Genomic DNA, 25,067 nt, shown 5'->3' on the forward strand with positions numbered 1-25,067 from the left:
ACATTACCAAACACAATAAATAATCGGGTAATTTTAATCGTTATAAAATACTTATGTATTTTATAACGATTGAATTACGTAATAAAAATATAATATATATTTTTTATTATAATATAATAAATATTTTTTATTATTTATTATATTATAATAAAGTATTTTTAGTATTTTTAATACTAAAAAAGTATTTTTTACGAATAAAATACGTATTTTATTCGTAAAAAAATTATATTAAATAAAATAGTCGTAATAAAATACATATTTTATATACGTAAATATTTATAAAATAGTCGTAATAAAATAATTACGTAATAAAATACTTACGTATTTTATTACGTAATAAAATATTGCTAATGCTTTTGCTTCTATCGTAAGCAAACTTGTTTTTTGTTTGATTTTCTATCCAAACAGATGACAGCCGTTCCATCTCTTCCAATTCTTGTGTCTTAATCTAATGGATTTTAATTACACTTTGAATTGTTCCCGCTATGAAAGTTGTTTTTATTTTCTCCGCATTCTTTGTAATTCTCGGCGTTGCCTCATTTAGGTCTGTAGCACTTGCAATATCACATGGTCTTTCATTTCGCTCAAAGCGTTTCACAATTTCATATTTTTTTCTCTATCGACAGAGGCGGACTGGCCATAAGCCTTACCCGGGAAATCCCGGTGGGCCGGAGGCCGGTGTGATTTTGGCCATAAACCGTAGTATGAGGCCACTATAAATTTTCAAGGGTAAGAATTTTTGACTCAGTCCGCCTCTGTTTATCGATATTGCTTTTTTTTCTCTCTCTCTCTGAATCTGCAGTGTCTTCGCCAGGACGCTTCCTTTTCACACCTTTTAAATAATATTTTACTAATTTTTAGGGAATAAAGCGCAATTACAAAACGAGGAGGCACGCTTAATACACATAAACAAAGCTGCGCTCGTATAGCAACTGAATAAACAACACCGTAAAGGCCGAGATACACTATTAACACCCCACATTTTACTAAAGCACATTTCTGGGGGTTACTACCATAAAACAATAAAAACAATTTCCACTTTCGTTTCTGCTAGTGGAATCTGTTATAAACTGGTAGTAAACTCGATCTAATTGCATTTGCGATTATATCGATAGCTGGAATTGTGTTGGTTTTTACGTTATTATGGTGAAATGTGTTTCCCCTTCACTGATATAAAACACATAAATACATTTTCAGAATCTTCCCTTCATTCCTATCGTGTTGCGTTCGGTTGGGGTGATTTCGCGTCCGACTGCCATTTCTTGTAAACACAAAGGCGAATCGTGCATAAGCGAATTCGGTTCGTGTTATATAAGATACTGTTCCCCTATTTATAAATCGTGTATGATCGAATTCATGTAATGTAAACAAGTGTTATACGAGGACCGACTGTACTAAATTACACAGTCCCTCAGATCTGGGCTATTCCTAGTAAAGCCAACATTACACAATTCTTAGCAACACAATACTGGATGCTGAAGTGAGCTAATTTTAAAGCTAAACTTTCAATAACAGGCTCTACATCTCAATTCCAGTTTATTCCTATTTTACATAAATAGTAACTTTGCATTATTAAATATGTTTAATTAATTATTATCTGGAATTGATTATTTTAGTCAAATGTGACAGTTTAGCGAATTGTATGTACCTGGATATTAGTTTTGCAAGAAACCTTCTCTTATAAGCAAATTGCACAGAAGTGTTAAAACACAGAAGTTTTCAATTCGGTAGATCATGTCTTCATCATCAACAGATACTTCAATTTTATGCTGAACAAAGGAGCTCAAGAAATCAATAAACAGGAAGAAAAGATTGAAATGGGAGAAATTGAAATCTAAAGTTCACTGAACTTTAGATACTATTTCTGTTGAGGTAAAAAAAGTTCATGTAAAATGTGGAAAGTATTGAAAGTAGCATGTAAAATATGGAAAGTATTGAAAGTAGCAAGTGTAAATAAAATAAGCCATGAAATTGCAAAAGTGGGGGAGGGGAGAGTCATAGTGGTTATTACAACATTGTCCAGAAATCATTTTCCAAAGAAAAAGTTCAGAAAACTTTTGCAAGGTATTTAACAGTACCAACTATATGGGTTATCTCAAAGATGTGTACACATTTTAGGAAATAAATAAAATTAATCACAAATCTTAGAAACTATTATTACAGGGTGTGCAAAGAAGCAATTGTGGCATATGGTGAACTAGCACTGATGTTCACAGTATCCACCATTTGCTTCTAAGTACTGTTCTCAGCAGCAAACAACTTCAGAGAATGTTCAGCATTCAGAAACACCATTGGAGAATGTTTGTCATTGTCCAATGTGAGTGTTGAGACAGCATCACGTGCTTGTTTAATTTCATCTTTCAATAGTTTGAAGTGTGGCTAGTTTTTTTTTACCATACTCTATATTTTTCAGGTAGTCCCACAAGTAGGAGTGGTGTTAAATCAGGTGAACACAGAGAGGGTGCTCAATGCTTCCGCATTGACCTATCCACTGGTCTGTAAAATAATTTTCAAGATACACCCCGATATGATAATGTAATGGCATCCTATTCCATTGACAGTAAACCACTTCATCTCTATATGGCTTATAATTAGCAGGCACAATGGATATACTTAAGCATGTAGAGATACATAAATTGGTAATTAGTTCATTGAAAATATGGTTCAATAATTCTCCTGGATGGAATGCCATGCAAGACTGTAACTTCTGTTAAATTCACTGCCATTTTTACATGAATATTTAGATTACCATGGGAACAATGTACACAATTATGCTTGCTCATTGTACCACTGAGCTTGAATGCTGGCTCATCTGATCGATCGATCAATCTTGTTCAAAAATCTTGCATCCTCTTCATATCACATAACAATCTTGGGACATAAGAATTACACTTAGCTCTTTGAGAATGCAGTGCACATGTGCTCTGCTGAATCCAGACTAGCAAGCAGCTCACCTTACAACCTTTCATGGTGATTGCGCAAACTGTTACAATACCATATTAGAATTTTCCTCACCCACTGATGGGCAGGGTTTCCTAATTCTTTTGTTTGACAAATTTTGCCCAGTATTACACATCTCAAAATTATCACGAATTCTTGAAATTGTTCTTCGTAATGGTGTTTTTTTAGTAAATCCACTGTCTTTAAACTTCACACCCATTCTTGGATTTTCAGTACTATTTTAAAATTGCTTTGCACTGTTTGAGTGCCAAACATCCATCCAGTATGCTGTTTACACTTTGCATTACAGGTATAATTTTTATTTTGTTTTAACAACTAATACTCTCTTTTATTAGCAAAACAAACTAATCAAACAAAATAAATACATGATTAAATATTTATGATGGAAATGTGCACATATATATTTGGGACATTCAAAACAAGAGATATAAAGCTGAATATGGCAGTCAGAAAGGAATCTCATTCCTTAGTGTAGTAGTAAAATTTATGCAAACATTTTATAGATTTTATAGAAGAGAAAAGCATGGGCGCCTGCAGCATGGTGGCGCAAGTGCACCACCATTGGATGTCGAAGTAATAAACAATTTTTAATATTCTCATTAATTTATTAAAACAAGAACAAAATTAAAATAACTCTTGCAAAACAGAATTAGACCCCATTAATTTTCGTCATTATCTTTAAATAAAAATTACAATATTCTTGGCTTCTCTGCGAATATAGTTTGATATAGTTGCGTTCATAAAATCTTCATTGCCAATGATGAAATTTTGTGCCTTTTTCTTTCTCACTCTGCCCAAATGTGTTCAGTTTGCACAGTACTTTTCCCCACTGATTACGAAACGTTGGCTCCACTGTACACGTAAATCAGTCAAACTGACTTAATTGAAATATTGCATATATTCGAAAATTTGTCGAACAAACCATTTATTCCCCACATGCACCACCTTCAGTCTGCGTGGGTAGTACAGTAGTATCGTCACCGTCCTCCCCACACTGAGTGGAAAAGGCCCGGGTTCGAATCCCATTGTTGACACGAGGAACTCTTATGGGCTTTTTTTTACTGTGTGGCTGAGTTAGTCGGTCTCAGGTGTAGATAGCAAAGTTTTTACCCACAAGCAGTTTTTTTCATCCAGCGAAACAGGCAAATCAACCAGAGAACACAGGCAATTTACAGACACAATACACATAAGTATATGTAATAACTTACCGGGTGACTCCAATGTAGTACAGTAGAATGTCGATTATCCGAACTAATTGGGACCAAGGTTGGTTTGGTTAATCAAATAGTTCAGATAATCAAACATATATTAGAATACCCAGTTTATACGAAACAAAGTGTATTTAGGCCTACAATTAAATTATTGTACACAAGGTTATTAGTTGCGTTCATAAAATCTTCATTGCCAATGATGAAATTTTGTGCCTTTTTCTTTCTCACTCTGCCCAAATGTGTTCAGTTTGCACAGTACTTTTCCCCACTGATTACGAAACGTTGGCTCCACTGTACACGTAAATCAGTCAAACTGACTTAATTGAAATATTGCATATATTCGAAAATTTGTCGAACAAACCATTTATTCCCCACATGCACCACCTTCAGTCTGCGTGGGTAGTACAGTAGTATCGTCACCGTCCTCCCCACACTGAGTGGAAAAGGCCCGGGTTCGAATCCCATTGTTGACACGAGGAACTCTTATGGGCTTTTTTTTACTGTGTGGCTGAGTTAGTCGGTCTCAGGTGTAGATAGCAAAGTTTTTACCCACAAGCAGTTTTTTTCATCCAGCGAAACAGGCAAATCAACCAGAGAACACAGGCAATTTACAGACACAATACACATAAGTATATGTAATAACTTACCGGGCGACTCCAATGTAGTACAGTAGAATGTCGATTATCCGAACTAATTGGGACCAAGGTTGGTTTGGTTAATCAAATAGTTCAGATAATCAAACATATATTAGAATACCCAGTTTATACGAAACAAAGTGTATTTAGGCCTACAATTAAATTATTGTACACAAGGTTATTAGTTGCGTTCATAAAATCTTCATTGCCAATGATGAAATTTTGTGCCTTTTTCTTTCTCACTCTGCCCAAATGTGTTCAGTTTGCACAGTACTTTTCCCCACTGATTACGAAACGTTGGCTCCACTGTACACGTAAATCAGTCAAACTGACTTAATTGAAATATTGCATATATTCGAAAATTTGTCGAACAAACCATTTATTCCCCACATGCACCACCTTCAGTCTGCGTGGGTAGTACAGTAGTATCGTCACCGTCCTCCCCACACTGAGTGGAAAAGGCCCGGGTTCGAATCCCATTGTTGACACGAGGAACTCTTATGGGCTTTTTTTTACTGTGTGGCTGAGTTAGTCGGTCTCAGGTGTAGATAGCAAAGTTTTTACCCACAAGCAGTTTTTTTCATCCAGCGAAACAGGCAAATCAACCAGAGAACACAGGCAATTTACAGACACAATACACATAAGTATATGTAATAACTTACCGGGTGACTCCAATGTAGTACAGTAGAATGTCGATTATCCGAACTAATTGGGACCAAGGTTGGTTTGGTTAATCAAATAGTTCAGATAATCAAACATATATTAGAATACCCAGTTTATACGAAACAAAGTGTATTTAGGCCTACAATTAAATTATTGTACACAAGGTTATTAGTTGCGTTCATAAAATCTTCATTGCCAATGATGAAATTTTGTGCCTTTTTCTTTCTCACTCTGCCCAAATGTGTTCAGTTTGCACAGTACTTTTCCCCACTGATTACGAAACGTTGGCTCCACTGTACACGTAAATCAGTCAAACTGACTTAATTGAAATATTGCATATATTCGAAAATTTGTCGAACAAACCATTTATTCCCCACATGCACCACCTTCAGTCTGCGTGGGTAGTACAGTAGTATCGTCACCGTCCTCCCCACACTGAGTGGAAAAGGCCCGGGTTCGAATCCCATTGTTGACACGAGGAACTCTTATGGGCTTTTTTTTACTGTGTGGCTGAGTTAGTCGGTCTCAGGTGTAGATAGCAAAGTTTTTACCCACAAGCAGTTTTTTTCATCCAGCGAAACAGGCAAATCAACCAGAGAACACAGGCAATTTACAGACACAATACACATAAGTATATGTAATAACTTACCGGGTGACTCCAATGTAGTACAGTAGAATGTCGATTATCCGAACTAATTGGGACCAAGGTTGGTTTGGTTAATCAAATAGTTCAGATAATCAAACATATATTAGAATACCCAGTTTATACGAAACAAAGTGTATTTAGGCCTACAATTAAATTATTGTACACAAGGTTATTGCTACTGTATTTTGAAATATGAAGTATAAAAATTAACTGATTTAGGAAATGGTTTGTAAATAATAACCAAAATGTTTTGAAGAAACAATGTATATTACATAATAAGCTTATTTTGAACTTACCTAATTGTTTTACATGGTTTGAACTATAAATTACACATTTTATTTTTTTTTTTTTTACATAAACAGAAATAAACAAACACAAGTAATTGCGCCGACCAGGCTAGCCGGGTGGGTAAAGTGCCTGCCTGGCAACCCAAAGGTCGCGGGTTCGAATCCCGACTTGGGCTTGGATCAGAGTAGAAAATGCAAAACTTTGGGAGGTGCATTACGGCCACAGAAGCCGATGTGCCAACAACTACAAAAAAAAAAAAAAAAAAAAAACCATCAAGTAATTGCACACAAATAAGAGTACAGCTGACCCCCGCTTAACGCTGATAATTCGTTCCAGAAAAACAGAGCGATGAGTGAATCAGCACTAAGCGAGCGACGTATTCCAGTAATGTAGCATATGTATTTGTGAGTCACGGTCTATACCACCGCGACTCACAAATAATAAACAGTAGTGAAAAGACGCCAAATGTCGGTCAAAATATTTAATATTAAAAATCTGTACATATAAAATATTCTCCATTACATAACATATATAATTATGTGGTAAGTCACTACATTATGTATCAAAATTAAACTTAAAATGCCAATTAAAATCAATTTATCAATCCGATGGCCCTGGGCTGTCGAGTTTTTGTATCTTTGGTTGATTTTGAGTAGTACTTTGTCCCTCTTCCTGGTAAACTAAAAGGGGTTTTACTTTAAATTCCCCCACAGCATTACCACTCAACAATAAAGTCAACCAATCCTTTGCTGCTTTGAAGCTTGGCATGTTTTTTTCTTTTTTCGATATGAAACTTCTTTTAGGGATTTATTTCCAAAAAAAGTCCTGTTTCATCTATGTTAAAAACTTGTTGAGAAATATAACACCTCTCTTCAATAACTTTAAGAAGTTCTTTTTTGAAAGTTTCAGCTTCTTCTTGATCTGCACTTATGGCTTCTCCCTGAATTTTAAATCTATCGAACCAGCCCTTACTAGCTTTAAATGGTTCCACTTTTTTTTTTTTTTTTTTTAAGGTGAGCTTTCTTCTGATCATCATATAGGCTAATCGTTTTTTATTTAATATTTAACTTAACGGAATTGTGCATTGGATATTACTTCAATAAAATTATTTAGAAGTCTCTCCATTTCAATTATAATAGCCGGCCTAGCCATAACTAATTTAGTTGTTTGCAGTGAGTGGAACGCTGTCTTTCCCACTGTTAAAATTAATTCTTTATTTTTTATATTCGTTCTTACAGTTGAATTTGCCAGTCCTAAATAATTGCATCCATCTACTTGTTGTTGAACAGAATCGATTCGTTTTAAAACATATAATTTAATTTTCAAATTCAGTCTTTTTCTTACCTTAGTAGGCTTCATACCACGTCCAGACGTCGCTTTTTAATTCTTATCCACCATTATTCATCTTCGAAAATGTAACTGTGTTGCATTAATTATTATACAATGTTCGAGTAAACTGTCCGTTACCTAACTTTGTACTGAGTGATGATAAGACTGGATATATGCATATAATGCAAATATTACAAGCAATATACTTGATCATTTTTTAAAATGTTGATCTCAGAACTATGTAACAAGCCACCATACTGCAATTAAATTAGCATGGAAAACTTTTTAATGCTGTCTTGCTATTCATTTTCAAGCCATCAACTACATCAGATGGAACGTTTTCATCTGATGTTTTTGTTATTTTATTAGCATTAGCATTATAATGCTAATAAATAATAATAGCATTAGCATTAGCATTAGTAGAGGCATTTGATGCAAGAAAGCAAGCTTATGCAGCATCAGCCAAAAAAAAAAAAAAAAAAAAAACCCACTTCCACTTCACCCTTCTGTTCGTTCAAAATACCTGTCCAGCTGAGCCTTAAACTTATTTAGGCTATCAACCTCCACCACAAGGGATGGAAGTCTGTTCCACCAACCAACCACCCGCTGGCTAAAGGCAAATTTCCGCACGTCTATCCTACATCTGTCTTTCCTCAATTTGAATTTATGCCCTCTCAGGTGATTTTTCTGAGCTAGAGGAAGAATCCCATCAGCATTGAGCATGCTTAAACCATTCAAGGCTTTATACACCTCTATCAGATCACCTCGCTGGTGCCTAGTCTCCAGACACTGTAATTTGCAAAACTTAAGCCTTTCTTCGTAAGAGCACCCCTTTGTTCCATTCACTAGTCTTGTTGCCCTTCTCTGTACTCGTTCCAGCAGCTCTACATCCTTCTTGAAATGAGGCCTCAAGACCTGTATACAGTACTCTAGGTGTGGCCTGACCATCGCCTTATACAATGGAATAATCACCTCCTTATCCCTGCTGGAAAAATTCCTGTATATTATTGACAATACTCCATGAGCTACTCTTGCAACCCGTCTGCACTGCTCAGAGAATTTCATATCTGCCTGCACAACCACCCCCAAGTCCCTTTCATTCTCTACCACTGTCAGTGTAGTACCACAGAGTTGATACGTTGCTCTGGGGTTGCTGTTTCCCATGTGTAGTACTTTACATTTGTCAATGTTAAACTTCATTTGCCACCTCTCAGCCCATCTGCTCAACCTTTCCAGATCCTGTTGCAGCAGCATAGTGTCAGTAGTGTCGTTGACAACCCTGCCAACCTTTGTATCGTCTGCAAACTTGGACATTAAGCCCGATATACCATCATCAATATCATTTATAAATACAGAAAACAATAATGGACCCAACACTGAGCCCTGAGGGACTCCACTAATAACATTAGTCCACGATGAGCAGTGTCCATTGATTACCACTCTCTGTCTTCTCCCCCTCAACCACCCCTTTATCCATAGCAGCAATTTGCCTCCAATGTCACACTGCTCCAATTTGTGTAGCAGTCTTCCATGTGCAACAGTATCAAAAGCCTTTCTAAGATCCAAGTATATAATATCAAAGTTATTCCCTGCATCCAGTTCTTTTGTGACTGCATCATAGTATCCAATCAAGTTGGTCAGGCAAGACTTCCCCTTAACAAAACCATGCTGTGTCTGAGCTATAACTGAAGTCTTGTCTAAATGATCCTGCAGTGCTTCTTTAACCAGTGCCTCCATTAATTTTCCTGGAACAGAAGTTAAGCTCACAGGTCTATAATTACTTGTGTCAGCCTTTGATCCTCCTTTGTGAATTGGGGTGACATTTGCACATTTCCAGTCTATGGGTACCTCCCCTGGGTCCAAGGAAGCTCTCATAATTATGGCTAAGGGTTTGCTTACTTCCTTTGCTGCCTCCTTTAATATAACTGGATAGATCCCATCCACCCCGGGTGCCTTTCTTGTGTTTATCTTCAACAGTTTCTCCTCCACTTTACTCCCAGTTATTTCAAGATTCTGTAGCTTACTGCTAGAGTTGAATACACCTCTGGCATTCCCCTCGCTGAATAACTCTTCATGTGTGAATGTCGATGCAAAATATTCATTTAGTTTGTTAGCTACCTGAGCAGGATCATCAACACTTAACCCATCAATATCAAGTGGACCAATCTGATTCATCCCCTTCCTTCTAGAGTTTACATAAGTAAAGAACTCTTTGCTGTTTTTCTTTGCATCCCTTGCCAAGGATTTCTCGTAATCCGCCTTCGCCTGCCTAACCTCCTTTGTAACTTGGTTGCATATCAACTTGTATCTATCATAGGCTTCTGTGTCATGTGTTAATTTGTATGTATCCCATGCATTTTTCTTCTCTGCCATATGCCTCATTAGTTCATCTGACATCCATTTTGGCCTAAACCTTGAACAATATTTCTTAGTTGGTATGTAAAGCCTAGTAGCTTCCAAGATAAGTTCTTTGAATGCTTCCCATTTTGAATTTGCTGTTGGTAACATCATCAGTTGGTCCCACTGTATAGAATTTAAATACTGTCTCAGACCATCGTAGTCGCCTTTACGGAAGCAATAACCCTTCCCTTTACCCCTAATGGTAGTTACCTCTTTGAGTAAATCCCACTTCAGCACACTGTGATCACTGCCACCTAGTGGTTCATTTATCTGCAGATTCTTAATGCATGAAGAATCACTGCTGATAATCAAATTAAGAGTATTACTCCCTCTAGTTGCCTCCCGAACATGCTGATGTAGAAAACAATCATCCAATAAATCCACAAAAGCCCTGCTAGTGTGTGAGTAACCAGCCCCCAAATTCCAGTCAATATCTGGGAAATTAAAATCTCCCATTATAAGACACTCTGATTTACTGGCCCACTCTATTTCCCTGTACAGTTCCTTATTATACTCATCAGAGTCATTAGGCCTATAGCACACTCGTACTCTCAATTTTGATCTCCCAATGTTTATGTCACACCAAACTGACTCCACACTGCACTGTCCAGCGATGTCGACTGGCTTCACTTCCTTGGTTTTTATGTGTTTCTTAACTAATAGCATAACCCCTCCCCCCTTCCTATCCTGTCTATCCTTTCTGTAGACGTTGTACTCCCCAAATGTTATTTGGATTTCAGGAAAGCTTTTGACACTGTTGCGCATGGAAGACTATTGTACAAATTTTAGCAGAATGGTATTAAGGGTAAGTTGCTACAATGGATAAAAGGATGGTTAAGTGGGAGAAGACAGAGGGTAGTAATCAATGGGTGCTGCTCTTCTTGGACTAATGTTATTAGTGGAGTCCCACAGGGTTCGGTGTTGGGGTCCACTGTTGTTTTGTATATTTATCAATGATATTGATGAAGGTATATCAGGCTTAGTGTCGAAGTTTGCAAATGATACAAAGGTTGGCAGGGTTGTTAATGACAGTAATGGCAGTGTGCTACTGCAACAGGATCTAGATAATTTGGGCAGATGGGCTAAGAAGTGGCAACTGAAGTTTAACCTTGACAAATGCAAAGTACTGCATATGGGTAGAAGTAACCCCAGAGAAACGTACCAACTGTGTGGTACTACACTTAAGGTGGTAGAAAATGAAAAAGACCTGGGAGTAATTGTGCAGTCAGATATGAAGGTTTCTGAGCAATGCAGACAGGCTGCCAGGGCAGGTCATGGGGTTTTGTCAATGATATATAGGAATTTTGCTAGCAGGGAAAAGGAGGTGATTATCCCTCTGTATAAGGCAATGGTCAGGCCACACCTTGAGTACTGCGTACAGGTCTGGAGGCCTTATTTTAGGAAGGATGTAGATTTACTTGAGCGTGTACAGAGAAGGGCAACAAGATTAGTGAGGGGAATGAAGGGATCCTCTTATCAAGAGAGGCTTAAGTTCTGCAAATTGCAGTGGCTGGAGACTAGGCACCTGCGCGGTGATCTGACTGAGGTGTATAAGGCCTTGAATGGGTTCAGCATGCTGAATTCTGATGGGATGCTTCCACTTGTTCAGATTACGAACCTTAGGGGGCATAAATTCAAATTAAGAAAAGACAGATGTAGATTGGATGTGCGGAAATTTGCCTTTAGCCAGTGGGTGGTTAATTGGTGGAACAAACTTCCATCTGTCGTTGTGGAAGTTGATAGGTTGAATAAATTTAAGGAGGAACTGGACAGGCATTTGGAGGGAATGGTGTGATTTTTTTTTTTTTTTGGCTGATGCTGCATAAGCTCATACATTTGCTTTCTTGCATCACATGCCAATACTACTACTACTACTACTACCACTACTACTACTACCATTAGAGTGAGATGTGGGTTGTAATATAAGAACAGCGGCGTTATAGCAAATCAGCATAGAGCAAACTGCGTTATAAAGAGGGTCTGCTGTATAAGGAATCTTGAGAAGGTTTATTTTTTTAAAATATGTAATTGTCACTTTTTCTTTGAACCATGCGAGATTATCTTTTTTTTGTAGCGAGGTCTCTCACCCTCTTTAATAGCAATATCTCTGTAAAACTGCATTCAGACGTTGCTCACATGATGCCATTGCACTTTCTAGCCACTGAAGGCCCCCGCATGAGCCAATCTCGCGGCTCCCTGTTCTTCTTCTTCATCAGAATCGCTTTGGTTAAAATCAGTACATTCTTCATCCTGGACTAATGCAACAATTTCTTCTTCGGTTAAAATATGGATAACCAGGATCATCAGCATCATTATTTAACCATGCCTTTGCATCATCTTGCCCACTCTCAGAAAACCCTGGAAATAAAGTTACAATCTCACCTACGCGAGATTATAACTTTATTTCCACAGTTTTCCAGGGTATATCTTCATTCAAATCTTGCACTGTGTGACTGTCTCTTTGGGAGCACCTCAAAGTTTATACCATTCCTTTTTCAGATTTCCCTCTGACAACATGTTCCAGGCATCTGCTAACATGTATCAACAATCCTTAATGTTGAGCTTCTTTGAAAACTCAACCAAGCTTTCTTCCTATTCCTCTGGTATCAGCAAACGATGCAAGACTTGCTTTTTGTACATCTTTTTTAGTTTTTCTATAACAGTTAGCGGTAAAAACCTGACAATGAAGTTCTCATCAATTGAATTCATTTTTTCGAGAGGGTGGGATTTTTTTTTTTTCTACAAAACCCCAAACACGAGAGGTATTAGAACCTATAGTACTTAGGGTAGGAGGTTGAGAAGATGAAAGAAGATATCTGTTGACATTAGACTTATCTTTTGTAGACTGTAATTTTGGAGAAATATGGAAAGAAAACGGCAGTTGAATGAATACACGAAGAAGATGAAAAGTTGGTTCTGTGAGTTTAAAGTTGGACAGTAAATGGATGTTGGCTGGTGGTGGCACGTGTTCAGACTGTTTTGAAAGAGAGAGAGAGCGGGAACTATAGAAGCAAATTCACAACAGTGCCCATGGAAGTATCTATAGAAAAGGCATGCAGCAGAAACAGTATATCTACGAGACAGCTAGTGGAGAGACTGTTAGAGAGGAGTCATGAATTAACTTACTGCCCTCTTCTGAATGGAATCTAGAAGCCTGAGAGAGGTTTTGGGGGCACTGCCCCAGATGTGGGAACAATATTTCATGGTAGGGTGGATTTCCGATTTGTACAGAGTAACAAATCGCAAAGAGCACAAAAGAAAACCAAGTTTTTTGGATGCAGAATAAGCAATATTTGTAATGTGCTTGTGCCAAGAGAGATTAGCAGTCAGGGTAATCCCAAAAGAGATATATCGTCTTCCTAGAAATCAGAGTGTCATCAAAGATAAGTGTAGGAGCAGAAGAATCCTTTTTGCAAGATATAAGACAAGACTGAGTTTTAGAAGGACTTAAATCAACTAAGCTGTCTTTGCTCCACTGAAGAATTACCTAGAGATCAGAATTTAAGGAATTGGTAGCGGATGTTCGGGAAGTTGAAGCTGATTGAGCCGGGCAAGGTTTCGCAAACTGGAAAGTGGAATGCAATGTGCTATCATTGGCAAAACTATGGATAGGATTTCCAGTCAATGGAAGAAGGTCATTAATATACAAGAGGAAAATAGTGGGGGAAAGAACTTAAACTTGGGGGACACCAGCATTAGCAGGGAAGTTAGAAGACAGAGAGTCATCTATCATCACCCTCAGTGAGCTATCAGAGAGAAAACTGGATAAACAATTACAAAAAACAGTTGGCAAATCATAAGATGGATGTTTAGAAGACCTTTATGCCAAACACGATCGAAAGCCTTTGAGATGTCAAGAGAAACTGCTTGTGTTTCACCAAACTTTACCATTGAATTTGTCCATAGATAGGTAACAATAAGCCAGAATATCACTAGTGGATTGACACTGATGGAGTCCATACTGGCAATCGTTGATCAGATGGAAGGTTTCTAGATAGTTTAAGAGTTGGCAGATAATTGATTTCTCCATTACTGTAGAAAGAATAGAAGTAATTGCAATGGATCAATAACTGGATGGGAGGGATTTGTCACCCTTTTTAGGAACTGGCTGGATATGAGCAAACTTCCAAGCAGAAGGAAAAACATATTTGGAATAAGAAAGTGTAAAAAGGCGGCAAAGAACAGGAGTGCACATTTTGATAACAATTGGAGAAATACCATCAGGACCCAGGGCTTTCTTAGCATCAAGGTTAATCAAAATCCTTCTGACATCCTTTTGACTGAACACAACAGGAGGCACTGAATGGACCATGCTGGGAATGGTGGGAAGTGTTTTACCAAGATCATTAATACATGAGTTGGAAGAAAAATGGGATGCTAGCAGGTCAGCTTTATCCTTGGCTGAAGTGACAATAGAACCATCTGGTTTTGACAGAGGTGGGAGTAGTGATGGGCAAAAGTTGTGGCCAATAGTTTTGGTAAGAAGAGACCAGAATGCTCGGCTACCATTAAGACAAGAAGCAAGTTTTCTACTCTTAGCCTGTTCAAAATCTAGTTTGGAGTGATTAATAACTGCTTTACAATTGTTGCGAGCTCTGACGTAGGCAGAAAATGAAACTGAAAAATTGGAAACAATCAATTATGATATGCAACATTCTTCTCTTGAACAGCGTTAGCACATTTATTGGAAAACCAAGGTTTAGATAAAGAATGAGATTTTAAAGTGGAGTGTGGAATAAAGGATTCCATTCCTTCAAGAATAATTTCACTGACACGATCTGAGCAAACATCGACAACAGAAGTTTTGAAACAGTATTTCGACCAAGGAAAAGAAATCTCGCAGGTCATCCCATTTTGCATTCTTGTAATGCCAAACAACATGAGGTTGGGAACAGTCATGAGATAAACACTCCATTGGAGAAAAGACAATCACCAAGTTGTGATCTAAGGTGCTTAAAGGAACGCTCACTTCAGCCATGTACTAAGAAGGGTTGTTTGTGAAAAAAATATTGGGCGCGTTGGCTCTATGGTTAGGATTGTCTAGTATTCTGGTAGGTAAATGAACAATCTTTGCAAGGGCATTAGTAATTGCAAAAGCCTCAGCATCTTGACGAGCTGGGTCTCTCTGACTAGAAAATGGAAGCCAGCTGGAGTTGTAAACATTAAAATTACCTCGCTGTTAAGAAAGTTGGACTGGAGAAAGTCAAGCTGCAAAGAGAGGAAGCCAATCAGTTCCAAGTGATTAGTGGAGTTGGGAGAACATTAGAGACAACTGAATTTGACAGAATGAGGTAGAGAGATTTTAAGCTGGAGAAGGTTGAAAAGAGGAGATTCCAAATTACTAAGTCTCTGACACGGAGTATCGGAACGGACATATGCACAAGTACCACCTTTGAGGCGAAAGGAATCATACAGAGAATAATTTGGGCATCTGAGATGAGTAGTAGTTGAATCAACTGATAACTGAGATTCTGTTAGAAAAAGTACATGGGGTTTGGCAGACTTTAAGTGGAAATGGACATCATTGAGATTAGAACTGCATCCACATATATTTGTGAAATGAACTAGGAAGTGTTTGGGAGGTTTAGATCTTTTCACAGATAAGTTTGCTCTATTAGTTTGACAATTCATGGTGTATTCAATAGTAAGAAAAAGTAGGGGGGTACGGCTTATACATGGTAAGAATATACCCAGATCCTTGACGTAATGTGGCCATGACAATGACCCACCCCCCCCGAATACACACTACTCGGACTCCTTCCAGTCACTATCTGGCAAAGTAGAGGCAGCAAGCTTATACACTAGTTGATCCAGAAGCCTCGTAGAGAGTTAACAATAGGTTCGTTCCAGTGTACTAACTAGGGGCTGGCCTGCGAACACCGTTTCAGAGCTGTACCCTCAAAATGTAAGGAAGTTTGGATCTTGCCATGGTGTTCGTCATAACTCCAAAAGACATCAATCATACTGCATGATGGAAGAGATGAGGGAGGGTTGACTGGAACTTTGCTGTGGAGACTAAACATGAGTTCCACCACTTCAAGCCTCCAATAAGCAAAGAGGTGGTATTGCACCAGTTGATGGGAGTCATCTACCACCTAGTATAGCATTCCTCCGTGTAGTGTGGGTGGCACACCACAACCCCTACTTACATTGGTTCGCACCTGTGTGGTCACCAACAGTGTGCTTGCACATGGGGTTATACCCAGGATTACTAACAGTCCCCGAGGCGCACTATAGCCCCAGCAGCTCGTGCGCCATTAAACCCCCATCACAACAACAACAACAACAACAACTAACAGTCCCACCAAGGTGCAAGCATATGATTTGGCTGTCACAGACCAGACTTCACAGAAATTAGGGGACTTGAGTGTCACCCGAATATCAGTTCCATCAGCATTTTAGACTCCCAGGTAGCAAGCACAGCTTGTCTGGCATATCTGAAAGAATGTCTGCGACAGCCTCAAGGATCCAAGGAATGTGCATTATTGATAATAAACAAAACTTTACCAGCTTTACCCTGATTTTCTCTATGCCTTTTCACACTTGGAATAAAATCTTGTCTAAACCAATCCAAAAAAAGTTGGAATTCATTCAAGCATTTTTCTGTCCTTTATATCGTACTGGTAAGCACTTTACACCTTTTAAGCATTTTGGATTCTTGGATTTCCCAATCACCAACATAGGTAAAACATGCTGTCCACTTGCATTTGCTCAAATCATAACTGTAACATGCTGTTTGTTAGCTTTTAAACAAGGAGCAGCCATTTCTTGTCGTAATGCAAGTAATTTAAGGGGCTTAGAAGGAAACAGGTATCCTGTGTGTTATCAGACGCTCAGCCTAAAACATTGATGGATCCAATATCTCTCTATTACAGAAGATTTAGGAGAAGTCCGGTTGGCCTGCCTCTCTAAAATCCACTCATGCAAACCTTCTCGATGGTAAGCCCTGTCACGTCACTTAGGCGGCAACGAACGTGTACAGTGGTTCTCTTCAAGACGCCTGGTCAGCGTGAAGAGGAAAAGACCAAACCCTCCAGCATATGACAGCACAACAATACAAATGGCCCTCAGTCCCCAGCAGCTTTCACTCTTCCTCTTACGGCAGCGAGAGGATCAGAGTGGAAGCAGAGGGTGCTAAGAATCTCTGGGTACGACCAGGCTGCCATGCACGGAAACTGAACTTGGCCTGTTATAACGTACGATCACTCATCGGTAAAGACAGGATATTAGAGCTGGAAAAGGAATTAGAAAATGTGAATTGGAATATCATCGGTTTGGCTGAAACAAGAAGAAGAAGAAATGAATCACTTATAAGTTTATCAAGTGGAAATCTGCTGTACACCAATGGAAACAGTGAAAGGAGTGAAGGTGGAATTGGGTTTCTGGTCCATAAAGATTTTAAAACAACATTTTGGAATTCAAAAGTACATCACCAAGGGTGTCAAGACTAATACTCAAGATTTCTAAGAGGTACAAGCTAAAGATTAATGCACCAACATCGAGCCATGATGATGAAGAGGTTGAAGAAATGTACACTGAAATTGAGTCTTCTAGATGAGCAGAAAACCCACTACACTATTATTATGGGGGACTTCAATGCTAAGGTTGGAAAAAGGCAAAACAGCGCAGAAAGATGAACTATAGGAAATTTTGGAATTGGTGAAAGAAATAAAAGAGGTGAACGACTTGTGGAATTTGCAGAATCTCAAGGACTGTCAGTAATGAACACGTTTTTCAAGAAAAGAGTGAACAGAAAGTGGACATGGAAGAGTCCAAATGGATTAACAACTAATGAAATTGACTTCATCCTCACTAACAGAAGATATATTGTGAATGATGTTACCGTCCTGAATAAGGTAAATGTTGGAAGTGATCACAGAATGGTAAGATGTACACTTGATATAGATGTAGGAAAGGAAAAAACTGACTCGAGTAAATAATACAAAGGTCTTTGAGATAACAGAGGAGAAAAAGCAGTATGTACTGGAACTTAAGAAGAAGGTTGAGCTTCTGCAGACTTCTCAGCACCAAGATATTGAAGAGGAATATTACAACTTTCTGAAAGTGATAAAGCACAAGAAACCTATAGGGAAAAAGAAATCCAAAGAAGAAAAAATTATTCAAGAAACACTTGTCATGATTAAACGAAGACGACAAATGAAGAGCACGAAGAACACTGACAGGGAGAAAATTGAGTATACTGAGTTATGCAAAGCCATTAGGAAAGAGACTCAGAGAGGACATAAGATTTAACACAAGAAAAGTAGAACAAGCATTAAGAGAAAACAAAGGATTTAAATCAGCAGCCATGAGCAGTAATACAGAAAGACAAATGATACTGAAACTGAAGAACAGCGATGGTGTACTTATAAACAGCACAGAAGGCATAATTCAAATAGCAGAAGACTACTATAGAGAATTATACAAGGAGCGAGGGAATGATACCAGCAGTGGGGAAGATGGATTGCAAAGTAGCAACACATACGACATACCCGATATTCTTCCTGATGAGGTAGAACATGCATTGAAGAAAATGAAGAATCGGAAAGCCCCGGGGGATTTGGACTTACTGTAGAGCTGTTAAAATTGGGAGGAAGAGACATAACACAAAAACTGGCAAGGCTCTTCACAAAGTGCATTAGAAAAGGTGTGACGCCTAAGCAGTGGAATAATGCAATCATAGTTTTGCTGCATAAGAAAGGAGATAAATCAGAAATTGGAAATTATAGACCAATTAGCTTGTTATCCCACATCTACAAGTTGTTCACAAGGGTCATTACTAACAGATTAGAAAGAATACTTGATGAGAATCAACCGAAAGAGCAAGCTGGCTTTAGGACAGGATTATCAACTATGGATCACCTTCACGTAATATCACAGCTAATGGAGAAAGCAAATGAATATAAAACACCATTATGCCTGGCATTTGTGGATTATGAAAAGGAATTTGACTCCATACAGCATAAGGCAATGTTTCAGGCACTGGAAAGACAAGGCATAGATACCCCATATATTATGATTTTGAAGAAAATATATGAGAGTGCTACCTCCTTTATTAGACTAGACAAAGACAGTAGGAAATTTAAAATTGAGAAAGGAGTTCGACAAGGAGACACAATATCTCCGAAGCTGTTTACTGCTGCCCTTGAGGAAGCTTTCAGAAGATTAGACTGGTCGCAGAAAGGAGTCAATGTGAATGGAGAGTACCTAAACCATTTACGATTTGCAGATGACATTGTGGTCATAAGCCACGATCCCAAAGAATTAGAGGAAAATCTTAATCAGTTATGCACAGTTAGTAAGGATTTTGGACTAAAGATGAATATGGCTAAAACAAAAGTAATGATGAACAAGTGTGCCACAGAAAGGGAAATAATGATTGAAGCAGCAGTAATTGAAAAGGTGGAGTCATATACTTATCTGGGACAAGTTATTAGCTGTAATAATGATAAATGGCTGGAAGTCAAGAGAAGAATAAATTTTGGATGGATAGCATTCAGGAAATATAGTCACATACTGAAGAGCAATATCCCAGTTTGCCTGAAACGTAAAATAATGAATCAATGTATACTCCCCACCATGACTTATCGAAGTGAAACTTGGGCACTCACCAAAAGAATGGAAGAGAAGCTGAGAACTACACAGCGAAGAATGGAACGAATTATACTGGGAAGCAGACTGTTAGATAAGAAGAGAAACACATGGATTAGGCAGCAAACTCAAGTAAAGGACATTCTTATCAAAACTAAAGAACTAAAATGGTCTTGGGCTGGACACATAGCTCGAAGATATGATGACAGATGGACTAAGAAAATAACAGAATGGTACCCAAGAGGAGCTAGAAGAAAACCTGGAAGACAAAGGCAGAGATGGATAGATGAAATTCATGAGTTTTTGGGTAGTAAATGGATGGCCAGTGCTCAAAACAGAAGGAACTGGAAAGTTGCTGGAGAGGCCTTCATCCTGCAGTGGATTGAAAATGGCTGATGATGATGAACTTCCAAATAATACCAGTTTCATCTGCATTGTAAACGTCATCCTTTGAAAACCTTCGTTCTTTGTCATTTTCAGAAAAGGCTCTTTAAAAGCTTCTGCTTCCAGGACATCACCTGATAAAGCTTCTCCTCGAATTTCATGCTCTCTTATACTGTGGTGAGATTTGAAAATTTTCAGCCATCCTGTACTGGCTTTAAATTCAGATTCAATTGTAATGCTTTTTGCATAACAGAGGTCCATCTAGGTTCATCTTGACTTCTCTTTTGTAGAAATCATAAATAAACAGCGTCTTCTAATTTCTCATCACTAGCTTTTTTCATAGTTTTCCTTTTTTAACAGCCATATTCATTGTCTAACTTTGAAGAAAACTTCAAATTTTCATTTTTTTCTGCTCTTTATGTCATATATGGCTGCTTTACCACCGTTAAAAATCTTAGCAAGAGATACACCAGTTTTGCCCCTTTCCAATCTATTAATAATTGTTATCTTGTCTTCTATTGACAGTTTCATTGTAACCATTGCAGTTTCTTTTGCCTGTAGGTGCCGTTATTAACACAAAGGGGCAGCAGTATTAAAATTAAAAAGCAAAATGACACAGTATTTCACTTTGAAATAGCCACAAACAAAAACTCACATATTGAGTGATTAGAAACAAAACACCTGAAATAACCTCACACTGCAGTGGCTCGCAGCAGACTGAGTGAAAGCTAACCTCCACCACCACCATACTCCCGCACTCAGAACGGTACAACAGAATGAAGCAACAAGGTCACGGGAGATTATCTGGTCCACACAGTAGTTAAAGCCAACATTTGATTTTTAACTCCTGTAACAACAAATTAAGACTATTTCCATGAAATACTGCATACACCGATGAGTCAAAACATTATGAACACCTACCTAATATGATGTTGGTCCTCCACATGCAGCCCAAACAATCGTACACAGCGAGGCATGGATGCTACAATATTTCTAAATGTGTCTTGTGGTATCTGGTACCAACATGTAACCAGCAGATCCTTTAATTCCTGTAGGGGTCTGTGGTTGAGACGCCGCAGATCACAGTTGCTGTTCCAACATAAACCACAGATGCTGGATGGGATTGATGTCTGGAGAATTTAGAAGCCAGGGCAATACCTGGAAGTCTTCCTCATGTTCCTAGACTGGGTCGCGGTGTGGCATGGCATATTATCCTGCTGAAAGACGGCACTGCCAGAGGGAAGACTGTTGCAATGAAAGGATGTATCTGGTCTGTGTCCTATCTACTATATGTGTCCTTATTTATACTTGAGGAAAATCTAATCCACGCTTCTTTCTTTGCATTTCTTCTTATTTTATGGAACTTGGCTTTCAGTCTTTTGAAGTTAATTAGGTTACTATTTGTGGGGAATTTACGAAATAAATTCCAAGATCTAGTTTTTTCCTGTTTCGCATGCATACAATCTTGGTTCCACCAGTGGTTACTGTGTTTCCATTTCCCCGGTAAAGATTTTGGTATTGGAATGGTAGCAGCTAGTTGTTGTTGTTGTTATTTGGTTTTTAGGAGCATTAGCAACTAAGGCCATATTGCTCCGGTGCGGTGGTCATTCCCTGACCTTGCCGCATGCTCCGTATTTGGTGGTGATGGGCTCGAACCCCGGTCTAATCAAGAAGCGTGTGCTACGCACTGCTGCTCCTTCCCACCTGGCTACAGAGGCGCCAAGGTAGCAGCTAGTAATATTTGACTAGTAATGTGTTCGTGACATTTTCTATGGTCTGAGATTGTATTATTTTATTCACTCCAGTGTGCCCTACGGAATTTCCAAAGAATTGGCAGGTGATCACTGTTCAGTGGATTTTCAAGAACAGACCACTCCATAATAGCATATATGGAGGGAGAACAGATCTATTGAACTCATGGATCCAGTTGAAAAATGAATGTAGGTTGGCTCACCAGTATTTCAAATGGTGAGTTTATAAGCATCAAGAAAGGATTTTATTAGCTTACCTCTCTTGTCAATTGTTGGAGATCCCCACAGCAAATGATGTGCATTGAACCATGGTTAGCATGGGTACTCAGAGCGGTTACGCAGCCCCATTTTTGGCAGTGTTCGATGTACTGTATTGCGACAGATTACTCCAGTCACCAGCATTCCAATTACCGACTAGTTGCGCCACAGTCACTCTTCTGTTGCCACTTACTATCCAGGAGAGCCTTCGCTCACCTCGAGCATTGATGAGCCGTGGTCGTCCAACACCTCGCCAGCGATTCATGGGTTCCCCCTCCTCGGACCACTTTCAGTAGGTACTAACTATGGCTGACTGTAAGCATCCCACCAGCTGTGCCATTTCAGATATGCTCTGACCCAGTCGTCTGGCCATTACAATTTGGCCTCTGTCAAATTCGCTTAAGTCTGCTGCCTTTTCCATCTGAAGAACAAGAGTAACACTGATTAACAGAGCTCAGTATCAGGTGCTTTTTATACTGTGTCCCAACGCATGCCATAGTTCACCTGCAGTTGCTTCGATTTGTATAACGACTTGCTGGTAATAATGATTTGGCTCATCGGTATATCTTCAAATAAATAATCGGAAACGAATGCATCAAGCTGCAGGAGTAATAACAACCTTTTTCAGCATAACCAGTTCACTAAAAATAGATACTGTAATTTTTTTTGGGGGAGGCGGTGGTTCGGATAATCAACGTTGTACTAAATTTTTTTTTTTTGCACCATCTTTCAAAATATGCTGCTGGTGCTCATGGTTAGAAGTATTATTGAATGTAAACTTGGGAGAAAAAAAATCATTTTAGGCCAAACAAGAGATAATGGGATCAAATATTTGTACTAAAACAAAAACCTATATTTAGGATTTCCCAATTTTTGAAAAAAAAAGTTTGTATAAAAAATGACAAATCTGCACTGAGGATAGAAGAAAGCATTAGAAAGTGGTTTAAGGTTAAACTTAGAGTGAGGCAGACTGTACCAAATCTTTTTATAATTTTCATAAACCATTAATTAAAATAATTATAATTGTTATATGTTATATTTAATGTTAAGTGAGATAGAAATCAATTATGTATATTAATAATGAGGCAGTAAGTGAACTAAAATGACAAAGGTTGTAAAAAATTTGCCCTGAAAATTAATTACATAAAACAAAAGGAATGAAAATTGGAAGAAATTATCAATTATGTATATTAAGAAATGGTCTTTAATGAAGATGGGAAATTAGAATATTCTGTTTGATTACCTTTACCTGGAACCATTTATTACTGTTTTTCCAACATAAAGAACAACAAAACAAGGGTATGATAATATGAATTTTATGTCATATTTGGATACAAGATAACTAAAGTAACAGGCAATAATTTATACTGACTTCTGTTTTAACTGATGTTCAAATATCACTAGCATGGGCACTTAGAGCAGTTACCCAGCCCCATTTTCAGCAGAGTTCGATGTACTGTGTTATGACAGATTACTCCCATCACCAGAATTCCAATTACCGGTTAGTACAGTCACCACACAGTGTTTAAATGTAAGTGTTATGAAATTTAAGCAACTAAGTTTTTACTAGTACCTGTCTTTTATGCTTTCCTCTCACAATCATGACATATCCTGGCTCTTTCCGTGGAATAACTGTTTCTAACATTTTAGGATGAACATCTGTGGATAAGAAATTTCAGTTTATTTTAGAGATGTGCACATTTATTAAACTTAAAGCATATTAGCATATTACATAAAATATTTCAGTAGTATACAAGCCAAATTATCTCTCTCTTCCACCTCTTGTCATAGATAATCCAAATTCACCGGTTATGGGGGGGGGGGACAAGGACAGATTTCTTAAACTGAACCTATTCTGTTTTTAGTAAATGTGCACCAGTTGTCTGAAGGTAAGAATTATGGCGCATTGAAATTACGGCTTAAGCATAGCAAAGGTAAGTTAATATTACTTTTAGTATATAAATTTCCAGCTATTGCATTTCAAACTACAGGGCAATTCAAAAACAGCTTAACAACTTTTTAAGAAAACTTCACGTATTTCAGATTAATAAAACACTCAAAGCACTAAACGAAAACCAAAATATTGATGAATATAGTACTCAACTGACTACCACGATCCATACTGCATACATTTCAACACAAGTCAATGTCTAGTCACAATAACTCAGGTAGTACACGATCAGCAGCGATTCTGATTCTGTTCTTTAAATCATGTAAATCTGCTAATAATGGTAGGTGATGAACCTAATCCAAGCACTACCATTTTCTCAAAATTCTCCATATTGCAGGATGAAGTACTGAGAGTTTATTAAGGTTGATATACAGTAGCATAGGTGGAGAGTGGGGGGAGACAGTGCAAATTTTAAGTTTGGGAGCTGGATTCATGATCCTTTGTTAGCTGCTAGAGGAAACTTTGTTGCAGCCCTGGGGGCTGGTCTTGAAGAAAGGTAAGTTTTCACCTGTATAGTCCAGAAAAAATTAACAAATTTTTCTAAGAATGTGATTATAGGAAATGCATGGAGCAAAATAATGTTGGCAAAACTGTTGCCAAAATTCATTTAAGGCATGTTTTAAACAGAGTGGGTCCTCAGAGGTGCAATTCACACATCTGTCTAAGCTCTATCAGTCCATATAATTTGGGGGAGGATTCACCCCCCCCCCACAAGGCGTTTCACCAGTTCATTACATGTACGCTACATTTCTGCTGATTTTCTAGAACCTCAAACAAAAGCCATCCTCAGGTTTTCCAAAGTTTCATCACTCACACGTAGTCTTCCAATTTTTTTTGGCACATAGAAAAGAACAGGCTATATGAACAAAATTTCCCACATCAGCCATAAATGGAATATCTATTGGGAAGCTATTTTCTGTACCATTTATAGCAAATTCATTGAACTTGCATGGTGGACTTGGATTGGTTGAAGAGGGAAAATGTATAACACTCATTCTG

General features: G+C 38.1%; 1 protein-coding gene across 1 annotated transcript in view; it reads right to left on the reverse strand.

Annotated features, from left to right (window-relative positions):
* Positions 1-25,067, reverse strand: part of LOC150078193 (G-patch domain and KOW motifs-containing protein-like) — a 167,089-nt gene that overhangs the window by 10,664 nt on the left and 131,358 nt on the right. The window contains exon 9 of the mRNA XM_090384635.1: positions 23,691-23,776. Coding sequence (XP_090240761.1) covers positions 23,691-23,776 — 86 coding nt within the window. The remainder of the gene's footprint in view (positions 1-23,690; positions 23,777-25,067) is intronic.

Source organism: Mastigoproctus giganteus, chromosome 11 (genome assembly GCF_048544385.1).
Source record: "Mastigoproctus giganteus isolate SK-2022 chromosome 11, ASM4854438v1, whole genome shotgun sequence".
In the NCBI taxonomy this organism is placed as follows: Eukaryota; Metazoa; Arthropoda; class Arachnida; order Uropygi; family Thelyphonidae; genus Mastigoproctus; species Mastigoproctus giganteus.